The 12,667-nt window shown below is 30.4% G+C and overlaps 1 protein-coding gene across 1 annotated transcript in view; it reads left to right on the forward strand.

Annotated features, from left to right (window-relative positions):
* Window positions 1–4,355: 4,355 nt before the first annotated feature.
* The window catches only part of LOC145333788 (uncharacterized), a 30,132-nt gene continuing 21,820 nt past the window's right edge, over window positions 4,356–12,667 (forward strand). The window contains exons 1-5 of the mRNA XM_080179022.1: window positions 4,356–4,431; window positions 5,325–5,411; window positions 6,056–6,139; window positions 8,905–8,967; window positions 11,209–11,286. Coding sequence (XP_080035148.1) covers window positions 4,386–4,431; window positions 5,325–5,411; window positions 6,056–6,139; window positions 8,905–8,967; window positions 11,209–11,286 — 358 coding nt within the window. The 5' untranslated portion in view covers window positions 4,356–4,385. The remainder of the gene's footprint in view (window positions 4,432–5,324; window positions 5,412–6,055; window positions 6,140–8,904; window positions 8,968–11,208; window positions 11,287–12,667) is intronic.

Consider the following 12,667-nt stretch of genomic DNA (forward strand, 5'->3'; position numbering starts at 1 on the left):
AAGCTTCAGACAGACAGACACATAGACATTGTACTACTTTGTATAATAGATTAGCGGCTATGCCCCTCAAGGACTCTAGGGGCACTTGAATGGGGAGTTGGGGTCGACATTTCCTAATTTTCAATTATATTTTAAGCAAAAAAATATAGTAGGTCATTTTTTTCTTGGGAGGGTGGTGGTACACTCCCCAAAAATTGTTATAAACCTTCCAATGACCTATGACAAGCTACACTGTGAAGGGGTACCATATATGTTCAGCGGTTAGGGAGATCTTTTGCTTTAGACAAAAAAGTTTACTATTTTATATAACAGGACTAGCGGCTTATAGCCCCCCCCCTGCCTCTAATCTTTTATAAATTCTAAATTTTCAAAGAGTAGAACCTGATCGGTTCAGCGGTTATCAAGATCTTAAGCTTCAGACAGAAAGACAGACATTGTTCTGCTTTGTATTTTATTGTATTTATTTTAATAATATGGCCATTTTATCACTAATAATTTATTGATGACGGTAAATTCAGAGTCAGTTTTTGTACAGTTTCATTAAAATGTTCATAACACAGAGATTTTGACATTAAAATATTGATTTAACTTTTGTCCAGTAAAGTCTTGTAAACTGCTGGATCGATCAATCCACGCTGTTTGAGGAATTGTGGGTATAGTTATTTGCAGGTTTTAGGCTATTTGGTGTGTTACTGAGGGATCGGGGTTACGTTGATATCTTTATAAAAGTATTAGGATGACTAATAAAAATACCACCGTCCAGAAAAAAAATATCTACTTGAAAGCAAGGGAATCAATATTGACATTAGAGTAAAACACTAGAGAAAGAAAGGATTAAATAATTGTATTTCCCTATCGCAATGACCTTGTGCCGACTCTCAATTGTGTCTTTAAAAATCAACCAATTGTAACAGGAATATCAACAAAGCCAAGAAGCAGAAAACAAATTGCTAGCAGACGAAAAAGGTCATTGAAAAAAGGGGGGAAGTAGCTATCAGTATATACATCTATAATATAGATTTGTTATTTCAACTTACCCACCCCCCTCCCCATACCCTCTTTAAAGTGTTCCTAGAGGCCTATACGGGAGAAGCCACTAGTGTTAAAAATATTGAGGAGAAAAATAAAATATTGATAAAAAAAAGTTATGCATCTGGCAAAAAAACGTGAAATTTATCATACATATATTTTCCATGGAAATATTCTGAATATTTTTTTTTAAATGCTTAGTAACAAATGACAAAGATAAGAAAAGAAAAATTGTACATTCTAACAGGCAGGGAAGGTCATTTAATGTTAAAACAAGGATGTCAACATCATAAAAGCGAATCTCTAAAATCAGAATGACAAATTAATAATAACTCTTTTAGAGTGTTTCAACTTAATTCTTGCTTCATTAATTTGAACATAGATTTGTTGTAAAGTTGGTAAATACAGAATACAGTAAAAAGTTCATTCCAAAGTTGATTAGGCAATACATCATATACGTTTATATAAAGTATCCTGAATTTTAAGCCCTCTTTCAACAGATTTATATTTTTTAATGATATTATGTTTCTGTTAATATTTCTACTAATTGTTGATGATTGTTTGTCCCATTGCATTGTTTAATATATTTAGCTTCGCTTCTGTGGTTGCTTTTATTCTTAATTTATGTATACATTATTATGTTTACATTATGTCTGTTATATCTCTCTCTCTCTCTTTCTTTCTTTATTGCGCTCTCTCTCCTTGACGCTTTGTATATCTCTATCTCCCCCCCCCTCTCTCTCTCTCTTTTCTTCTTCTTCTTTCTCTTTGTCTTTTTTTATTCCACTCTATCTCGCTGTCACTTTCTTTATCTTTCTCTCACTCTCTCTGAACTGATATTGTTCTCCTTCAAATGTAGCTTCATATAGGTCCTGGGAAGGTTTATAACTATTTTGGTCGAGGGTTACACCCCAAGAAAGGAATTACCCCCCCCCCCCAAGAAAAACATTTTATTGTTAATTTTACTTTTTAAAACTAATATAAAAATGGGATAGGTCGAATCCCCCCCCCTTAAGTGTCACTAGAGGCCTCTAGGGGCGCTGCCGCTAGTAAGAATAAACAGGACTTAGCTTGACATGATGACGTCACTGGAAAATTCTAGAATGTAATGATAAAAAATATTTAAATGTTTACTTGTTAAAGATTAAAAAACTAAAAGTGTACATTCATTTTATATGATAAAAAGGATAATATTTAGTAGCTGAGCTACTCTTCAAGTTTTGGGAATTTGTTATGTTTCAGTTTTCCTTTTCAGCGGCACTTTCCCACAAAGTATCTTGTTAAACAGTGAACCCATTAATCTAAATTTTTAAAAATTGAAAATAAGGGGGTGGGGTAGTTTTTTGTTTGTTTGTTTATTACTTAAGGTTTGGTTGGGTTAGGTTATATTAGTTTCTAGTTAGCCCTGCTGGTAGAGCCAACCCTAAGGATAAGAGAATCCTGAAGGGGTGAGGCATAAAAAAATACATCCTCTCATTCCTTATTTTAATTTTGTTTATATAATATGCTAAGGTTTCGCTACTAATGGAATGGATGTAGAATATGTGGATATTGTTATCTTTCATGTTAAGCATGGAGGAGAAAACATTTTACAAAAAGTGTATGAAAAAAAGGAAACAAGTATGACAACATACAAACCAAGCATAGCTTATCCTCACATAAAAGAAAAAGCAGATAAGTGTAAAAGGGGGTTGGTTCACCCCTCTGTACCTTCCTTGACAAGGGTCTAAAAGCTCCTGATACAAATCAACCCCCCCCCCACCCCTCCAACAACAGCCAAGAAAGGAGAGTGGCATCGCCATCTTGGGGGGTGTATCCACCCCCATAAACTATTAGTATTATCTCCCTATTACATGTTATACCCCCTCTCCCTAGACTTTAGTTTAAAGGGGTTGTCAAATTGTTGGGTGGGCAAAATGTAGAACTGGTAAAGAAGGTGAATAAACATTTAAGTAGATGAAATAAAAAAATAAAATGGTGAATAGTTTAAAGAAGCTTCACTGCAAAGGAGAGCTGTATAATTAACAAGACACAAACATCTTTCACATAAGGATTAATATATCCATATATAACACCAGACAAATTTGAAATAACATAAGATTTTTGCGGGATCGATAAGACACTTTGCAGCCGCCCTCAAATTTAACCCATTTGAATGCATTCTCTAATTTGTTGATAAAATCCTTGTAGATATAAAAAGCCAATATACATTAAATGATTCCCAAAGTTTTATAAACTCGGTCTCACAATTATTTGTTTGAAAGCTTAGGCAGTTTTTATTAAAATTTCATTGGTTGGTTCAAAATATCCAGAAGTGTAAAAATCCCTATTTATGAAGTAACTGCGCTACATTTTACATAAAATAAAATATGAAAAATATAGTGATAAATTTTATGGAGAGATTTCTAGTTTCCAAGAATTTCCTTATCTTATGCTTACGTTAATTAAACCTATTTTACCTGGATATAAAGCTACTCCAATACATAAATATCTGTATGTCTAAACAAATCAAAAATAAGAATAGGCTTTTCTTAGCTGCTATTTATGATAATTGACTATAATTATTGTTAATGGAAACAATTTGTTTTACAAAATAACCAGTTTTTATTTTTAGTTTTTCAAAAACATATTTATAGGCTATGAGCAAACAGGGTCCTACCCATACAAAACTGCGGGGATCTTCCAAACTTTGCCTACCCTATCCTAACATATGATAATCATCAAAAAATATTTATTTATATGTTGCTTGTGAACTACATGCAATTTCATAGAATAATTGATTATTAAGGAATTATTTGGAATAACTCGGCTGCTTTGGAAGATAGATGTTTAAAATTTTATCCCCTTACATAAAGTTTCATCTTATTTTGTCCCTTTGTCTGCACCTTTTAAAATACTACTTATGGGAATATGTTTTTCTTGTTCTATTCTTCAGAAATTTTTATATGATTTATTTAAACAAAAATTATTTTCAAAACTATATAAATTTAGGGTCTGTCTGTTCATACTTCTTTAATAAGATGTAAGTCAGTTCATTCCTTTTAATAAAGTTTATTTCTATTTATGATCTATTATTGTCCTTTTTTCATTAATTTTAAGTGGTTCATTTTAAGCGAGTCATCTCTATACTTATGTCTATAAATGTAAGTATGTGTACACTAAATTAATTTTATTATTATATATGATAATTTTTCCATTGTCTGATTTGTTGAACTTTGCTTTTAACTTTGCTAACATAATTTATTGTCCTTGATAAGTTAAAAAATAATAATGATAATAAACAGCACACACAGCACAGAGATAAAAAAAAATATTTAAGAAAATTCTAGTTAGTTGTTAATATTTAGCCATTCAAGATGGTTATTGTTTATATACTAGTCATGATTTTTGCTTTTGCAACAGGTAAAAGTCTTAACCTTTATTAGCCCAAGGGCTTTGGTTTGACTAGGGGGGGGGGGGGGAGGGAAGGCAACACCTCTACTACCAACTTCTAAATATTTTTTAGTTATGAAAAAAATCTGATAAAATTTTTCATGTTTTATGAAATGTTTCTTTCTCTAATTAAAAGTCTTAACCTTTATTAGCCCAAGGGCTTTGGTTTGACTAGGGGGGGGGGGGGGGGAATGGCAACACCTCTACTACCAACTTCTAAATATTTTTTAGTTATGAAAAAAATCTGATAAAATTTTTCATGTTTTATGAAATGTTTCTTTTAATTTCTAATTTTTATAGATTTTTTCAGAGAATGTTTTCTAAAATTTTATTTTTAATTATTCATTGTCATAATTGGAAACTATTTTATATTTTTAAAAAAAGATCCAAATAGCAAATAAGATAATCTAGGTCTAGTGTTTGTGTTGCAAAATAATAATTTTCATTCAGCAAGATTTCATAATATGATGAATTTTAAATGAATAATTTCATTGATGGATAAGGAGATTAGTGTTATATGAAAAAGTATCTACTTTTAATTTAAGCATTTCTTAAATTAATTTACCAGCTTTTTATCTTTTTTCCATTGCATATGAGGAGTAAATTTACATAAACTAGGGGCTTTGTAAAACAATATTGGGGATGGAGGTTAAACCCCTCAGATTAATGTAAAAAAAAATATCTGACTTGTGAACTGTGAACCATGTGTTTTAAAGGTTTTTAGGGGGGCAAAAGTAGCAATCCCCATTTCTTAATTGGAATTCCTAGCAGAAGGATATTAAAATAAAGCATAGATACAATTATCTTCTTTAGAATATGAAATCTTTGAATCTTTAGATATGATTATAATTTTTACAATTCAGGTTCAGAGTATTGCCAAGAACCAACAGAATCTGACTGTATTGGCGTTGAGGATCCAGTAGGATACATAATCTACAACAGATGGCCATGTAAGAGTTATGTATTAATTATAAAAGTTATAAACTAACTTGCTAAGATATATTCAAATATACATATTATAAGATAAAGGAGAAAGGAAGGCTTGCTATTAGTTTGTCTGTGTGACTGTATGTCTTTGTGTGTAAAAATAGTTTTAAAAACATACTAACTTTAAAATATTCAAACTACAGACCAATATGACTTACAGTAAAGCTTCTTTAGATCAATGAAACACTTTTGATTATGAAACATTATTTTCATTAAAAATGATTAAAATTCAGGAAAATAAAAAGCTAAATAAGTTTATTATTTTTCACGCTTCTGGTTGTCTCACAAACTGGTAAATGCAGTGTCTTTGTATTGTACGCCCAGCATAGAACACATTATCTAATGCATTACTAGAGGCACACCACATTGGATTATAAATAAAACTGGTCTACAAAGTTTTGTAAAAACGATTTCTTAATCATTGGCTCAAACAATCTTGGGTACTTTTAATTAAATTTTGATTCGTTGGTTTAATTATAATCATAGGGATTCAATTTTTATTCTTTGTCATATTCCTCAATATCCCTGAATAATTACTCAAAATTTTGACAATGATTCGAGATATACTATTTGAACTATGAAATAATTTATAATTTGTATTTAAAAGGTGATTGTCAGAAATACTGGTGGTGTGAGGATGGAAAACTTCAGACTGACATCTGCACACCATATAGTGATGGAAGAGAAACATGTAACATGACTTTATTTAAACAATTTTAAGTAAAAATGTGTTTTTGCTAATATTTATATGTAATACAAAGTACAGGGTCATTCAAGAGAAATGATTTTTAAAAAAACTTAATTATGCATAGAAAATAAAACAGTTATGTAAAATCTTTTTTATATTTGGAAAACATATTATGGGACATTTATGTTTCAAATATTTAAACATGATTATTTCAACAAATTATGCCCTAAAAACCGGTTTTTCCAAAGGCCTTTTTTTCGAAGATTTATTGATTTAAAGGTTGTAAAAAAATGCGCACCTTTTTGAAATTCAAATTGCGCAGCTTGTGTTAATAGTAGAAAAATGTTATGCATATCGTTAGAATCGTCATAGGCTCTAGTTTGTAAACAAATAAGAACCATTCCTGTGCTACGTATAGTATAGGAGCTACGTGGTAAAATGTTCCAATTACTTAAAACTTTTCATCCTTTTTCTCACATTTTTCAACGTAGCTCCTAAACTACAAATAGCACAAAAACGGGTCTTACATTTTCAAAAACTAGAGCTTATGACAATTCTAACGATATTCATAACATTTTTCTACTATTAACACATGCCACGGAATTTGAATTTTAAAAATGTGTGTATTTTTTAACACCCCTTAAATCCATAAATCTTCGAAAAAAAGGCCTTTGGAAAAACCGGTTTTTAGGGCATAATTTGTTGAAATAATCATTTTAAAATATTTAAAACATAAATGTCCCATAATAGGTTTTCCAAATATATAAAGGATTTTACATAATTGTTTTATTTTCTATGCATAACTAAGTTTTTAAAAAAATCATTTCTCTTGAATGACCCTGTAGAATGATGTTTGTTTCAACATCTGTTCATTTGTCTTAAGCTTAAGATCTTGGTTCATCTGATTTGGTTATAATCTTAATAAATTTAATGTTCCTGCGGTGGTTTTGAAATATTTTGTTTGAGGAGGAGACACCCTATGATAAGAAATATTACCCCCCACACCCCATGAAGAAATTTTCAAAAAATTTATTGGAATTAATTACAAAAGTTTAATTTTTCAATTTCGACAAATTACAAGGTAGCATTAAACATAGGGAAAATTGTGCCTGGAGTAACTTCAATTAGAGGTTTTTTTGATAATATTTTTTGGCTTATAAACAATTCCTTAAAAGAGAGGGAAGCCAACAGTAATATATTTCACACCAAATCCACCCCCCCCCCCCTGCTTCCGACTGTTATTGGTTTAGACAAGGGGTAACTAAATTGCAACATGACAGGTAAGTAGGAGTGGGAAACTTGACTCCTCAACACAAAAGATCCCTGTGTGAATTTTATTTTTACTGAATATTTTTTAAAATCTGGCAATATCCGTGAGTATGAGTAAAAGTAAAGTAATGGCTATTATACATATTATGCATTAAAGTAAAAGAACAGATGGGGCATAATCTATAAGTAACTCTCCACACAGGGCATGTACCCTGTCCTGATTTTGTATTTGGTCTTAGAAATCAGTTGATAGCTTCGGGAATATAAGCACAGCTGAGTCCCTACAAAAGAACAAAAAAAATTTGCTAACAGATGAAAAGGATTTCAGATAGCTGTCTTGATTATTTATTTATTCTTGTAATCAAGACATAATTCATTGCTTATGCAATAGATAGATATAATATGATGTACTATTTTATACCTAGCGACAAGAGTGAGAGAGGGGGACTTAGATAGAGAGTATTAATGGGGGAAGGGTGGAGATTATTTGTTGAATGTGTCCTCATAATACAAATAATACTATAATTATATTTAAACTCTTATATAAGTGAAACTTTTGTTGATTTGTTTAATATAATATTATCATTTATTAGTACAATATTTCAACATAAAAGCTGCAATGTTGTTGCTGGAATTACAATATCATCATTAAATACTATTTTTTGTTATTTTTATATACTTTATCTACAACTTATTAACCCATTATTGAGCATTTACTGAGAGTAAAACAGCTAATATTCTGTAACCCTAAGCCTGTTTGTATAGTCCTATTAATTTCAAACATTGCATAATAATAAGTTCTGTATAAATTACCTATACTCTTAAAATTTAAGTTTCTCTGTAAAAATACCTAAAACATATGTACATAATTTTAGATATGAGTTTTGACAAAATATTTACATTATATATTCATCCTATTAGCTGAAATTTTAAATATTCATAATCAAAAAGGTTGTTTGTTTGTGTGTTTGTCTGTCTGTCTGCACAAACCGCTAACTGCTTAACCAATTTAGTTCTCTTAAACAGGGTAGCTTTTTAGTCCTAGGAATGTTTATAACTATTTTGGGGGAGGCTACCCCCTCCCTCAAAAGAAAAATACACAGTAAAAAAATAAAAAAAAGTGCCCCTAAAGGCTTAAAGGGGCGTATCCACTAGTTTAATAAGAAAGGAAAGCTTTGCTTTTGAAAATAAGTTTCTTATTCAAATGTAACCCCTATCCTTCTCTAATACAAATATCAAACTCTCCCTACACATTTGTTACAGGTTACTATGCAATTAAAGCATGTCTGTTCATCTATAATTTGAAAAATGTTTAAAAAGCACACTGTGCTTTTGTCTAAATTAATTCTATAATTACATTTATATTTTAGTACATTTAAGCCAAATCTTCATTGAAAAATACAAACATAAGACAATAATAAATATAAATTTTTAATGCTTTATATGTCCTAGTTATCATTTACATGTGAAATATTAAATATGTTATTTTTGTTACTTAGATGTAAAGCTTAGGGGAAGGTGTTTGGATATTGCCGATGCCCCAATAGATATCTGCAAACCAGGTAAAACATTTACTTTCACCAGAGAAGAAGGGGACATTGGACTCTAAAGTTAAACAAAAATATTTTCTTATTAGAACTTTTGTAGCCTTAATAAATCTTTATTGGATAATACCAGGAAGCATTTTTAAAAGTTTTCTGCTACTCATTTTAATCTTCAAAATTGTTACTTTTATTGATTATGAATTCATTATTCATTGTCTTATTGCGTAAGATCCCTAAATTTTATCTTCTTATTCTTATTTGGCATCAATTTGTTTCATGTTAGATAAAATTCAAAGTGGGTAGTGTATAAAACAATAGTTTGTACTTTGTACTTTATTCTTTGAAATGTAAAACAACTTTACACGGAATTGTTACCCAGCATTGGGTATTCATATTGCACAACATGAATATTCTAACCTGACCTATCCAGTGCAATAGAAAGTAGACAAAGATTGTTTTTTTTAAAATGAAAATATAATTATGCTATTATTCTGTTTTTCTTGTTTAAAATGCTAAATTTTTACCTCCTTCCACAAAAGTTTGTTATGCAGTACACACAATAGATTACACTAAAAAAAATCACTAGAAAATTATGCTGCAATTTTAAAGTACAATAAAAATATCTAAAATTAATTTGGATTTTATCTCAATTGTTACACAAAATGACTGAGTTGAAAAAAAACGAAGGACAAATTAAGTGTTTTTTAATTTCAGTAGGCAACCATTTTTAAAATGTTTTTAAAAGCACAGCTTTTCTATAATTAGGGTCAGATGGTCTGTACGTCCATCTGTCCAGCTCTTTTTGTTGATTTACCCATATTAGAATTGAACTATCAATTTTTTTGCATTATATAAAAGTTAGGTAAGAATATGGAAGTGTAGCAACTCTATAATTATGGTCAGTAAGTCTAAAATATTATACTTTTTAACCTTTTCAGTAATAGTCCTCTTCAATCAAATCCTAAAAATGTAAGCATGTTTTGCAAGAAATTTACTTAAAATATTATTTAGATTTATACATTTTCTATACATATTCTTCTTTTTCAATTCTTACACTCTACAAGTGTTAATGTTAGTTTGAGTACCCTCCCCCACCTCAACAACGAGGTACAACTATTTTAGGCTAGGCAGTCAAGGGGGCCAAGCGCTGTGGCTAGGCAGGTAAGGGGGCCGAGTGCTGTGGCTAGGCAGGCTAGGGAGCCGAGGGCTGCGGCCAGAGTTCATAGTTTGCTGTCAGGGGGGGGGGGGGGAACTCAAATTTTCAAAATTGAAAAAAAATTTCTAAGAGGATATTACCGCTTACCATTCAGAGCCTCACTTTTATAGATGTTGTCATCCTTGTTTTTAAATTAATGTTTACAAATTTAAATGTATTTGAATAATGCACATATTTAGCATAATACTATCATAACATATATTTAATGATAATGATATTTGAGCCTTGATTTAACATTTTTTAAAGCAAAGCCTTTCTCTTATTAGGGTCTGTCTGGCCATCTGTCTGTTTATATTGAGCAGCTTTTATTGTTGATTTTGGCATTTTCGAATTGTGCTATACATTTCATGATGATTCCTTTTAAAGATTATGATAAAGAAAGCGAAGTAACTCTATAATTGTTACCAGAAAGTCTATATCTCCAATTAAAACATAATAAATATTTATTTCTTAACTTTATAATTTTTATATTAGGACAACAATGTATAGTTTTGTAAGTAAAGCATTTCTTTAATCAAGACTTAAAATATAAGTTTGTCCTTAAACAGAATCGTGTATTTAAACAATTTTACAACAAACTCATATTCAGTTTAGTTCAAACTTAAGAATTAATATTTTTGTTATTTAAGTTCTGACAGTTGTTGATTTTAGAGCTTTACTTTTATGGTTGTTTTAATCCTTATTATATGATAGATATTCTTGTAGTATAAATTGTTAGTAAATCATCTAGATTGTCATAAAAAGAAATTCATGTATTTCATACCTAGCATTCATTCTGAATCTTAACAATTTCATATCAAATAAGATTCTTTTATTGGGAGTGCAATATTAAAACACTGTCGAGGGGGATGTTATTTTGCACGTTAATAAATCTTATCTCATCTATAAATATCCCTATGTTTTTTGTTTAAAATTGTTGTCATCATTATTTATTTATAAAATAAATTGCTATATAAGACATATTTTCTATGTTTTGAATTATTCTTGATATATTTATAAATGCAGGAAGTATATATAGACAAGTAATATATTCATTTGTTTAGATGGAAATTGTGATTTACCCACCAATGGAAACTGCACCATGTTTACAGATGGAATGTCTGATTACTTTCCCCTTCCATGTGAGTTTATTTAGTTTTATTAGTTTAAACTTTAACTTTCTGTTTTTTTTTCCTTGTTGTTAGGCAGCATCTTATAATATTAAGTAGTAGTATACAGTTAGTATAGAGCTAAAGATCTCTGGAATTGCTATAAAGGAAAGCTTTATAAATGTCTTGGTTTAGTTATAAGTTACAGTTTTTCCCTCCAACACATTTTTATAGTGGCTAAGGGCAAAGCAACTTTTATAAAAAAACAAAGTAAAAGTTATTTGTCTTTTTTAGATGATAAGCTACTCTATAATTTTTTTCTAAAGCAAAAGATTACCCTAACATGTTCATTATTTTGCTTTTGCTGTATAGAATTTTTTTGATGTGTAAATGTATATTTCCTGACAGATGTGAGCAAAGCTTTTATTTTATGTTTTTCTGTATTTGTTTCCAGCAAAGAATAGCATAAATATCTGTTAATGATCTATGCTTTTAACTCATGTATGTATATCTTAGGGTGAATTTATGCAATTTTCTTGCATATTGTTGAGTCTGGGGGCACATCTGTCTTTAATACAAAGAAGAAGTATATAGTCTAAACTTTTAAGGGGGTCAAACCCAATCAAAAAATGTTTTAAAAGAAGAGTAAGAGTAACTGAAACACAATGCTTAACCCTTAACGGTCGGGGGGGGGGGGGCATTGAACGCCCCCCCATCCAGTTTCTTCTATCTCATTTTCTGTGTGTGAAAGATAAAGAGCCCAAACTGTGTGACTTTTTAAGTATGGGTATCTCACATAACTGAATGTTGGAATTTTTGAATATCTCCATCCTGGTGGGAACAGGATGCCAGCAAACCTGGCAAGGTCATCCAGGTAAAGAACAAAACTATTTTTTTACTTTCAGGTTCCAGGTATGATCCTGCAGGTCCTGATCCTCCAGGATTTCAGAAATCTTTAAAAGGCTCCTGTGGCCGCAATTTTTGACTTAGAGACTTCAAATTTTAAACTTAAGCTTTTCTTACATGTCTACATAACGTACTAAAATTTAAGAAAGATCCGCCACCGTTTTGTATTTTGATATTTCTAATTTAAAATTTACATAAAGATAAACATTTTCTGGAAAAAATTGTTCTTCTAGCTTCAGAATTAAGAAAATTACAGCTGTTTGAAATTTTTAGGTAAAAAAAGACCTAAAACAAAGGTTGTTAAATAAAAGGGTGAAGGAAGCGAAAATTGACTTAGACTTATAAAAGGTTGGAAATTCATTACCAAACAGGGGACTTGCACAATTAAGGTGCGGCAAGGGGCCCGACTGTAAAGGGTTAAGTATTGTATGTATGTTCCAAGGTGCGTGGAGAGAGGTCTAGTACCCAAGTGACACTTAGCCCTTTAGAGTCTTAACTCTTTAACTTA

Source organism: Acartia tonsa, chromosome 12 (genome assembly GCF_053477335.1).
Source record: "Acartia tonsa isolate MP-2025a chromosome 12, ASM5347733v1, whole genome shotgun sequence".
NCBI lineage: Eukaryota > Metazoa > Arthropoda > Copepoda > Calanoida > Acartiidae > Acartia > Acartia tonsa.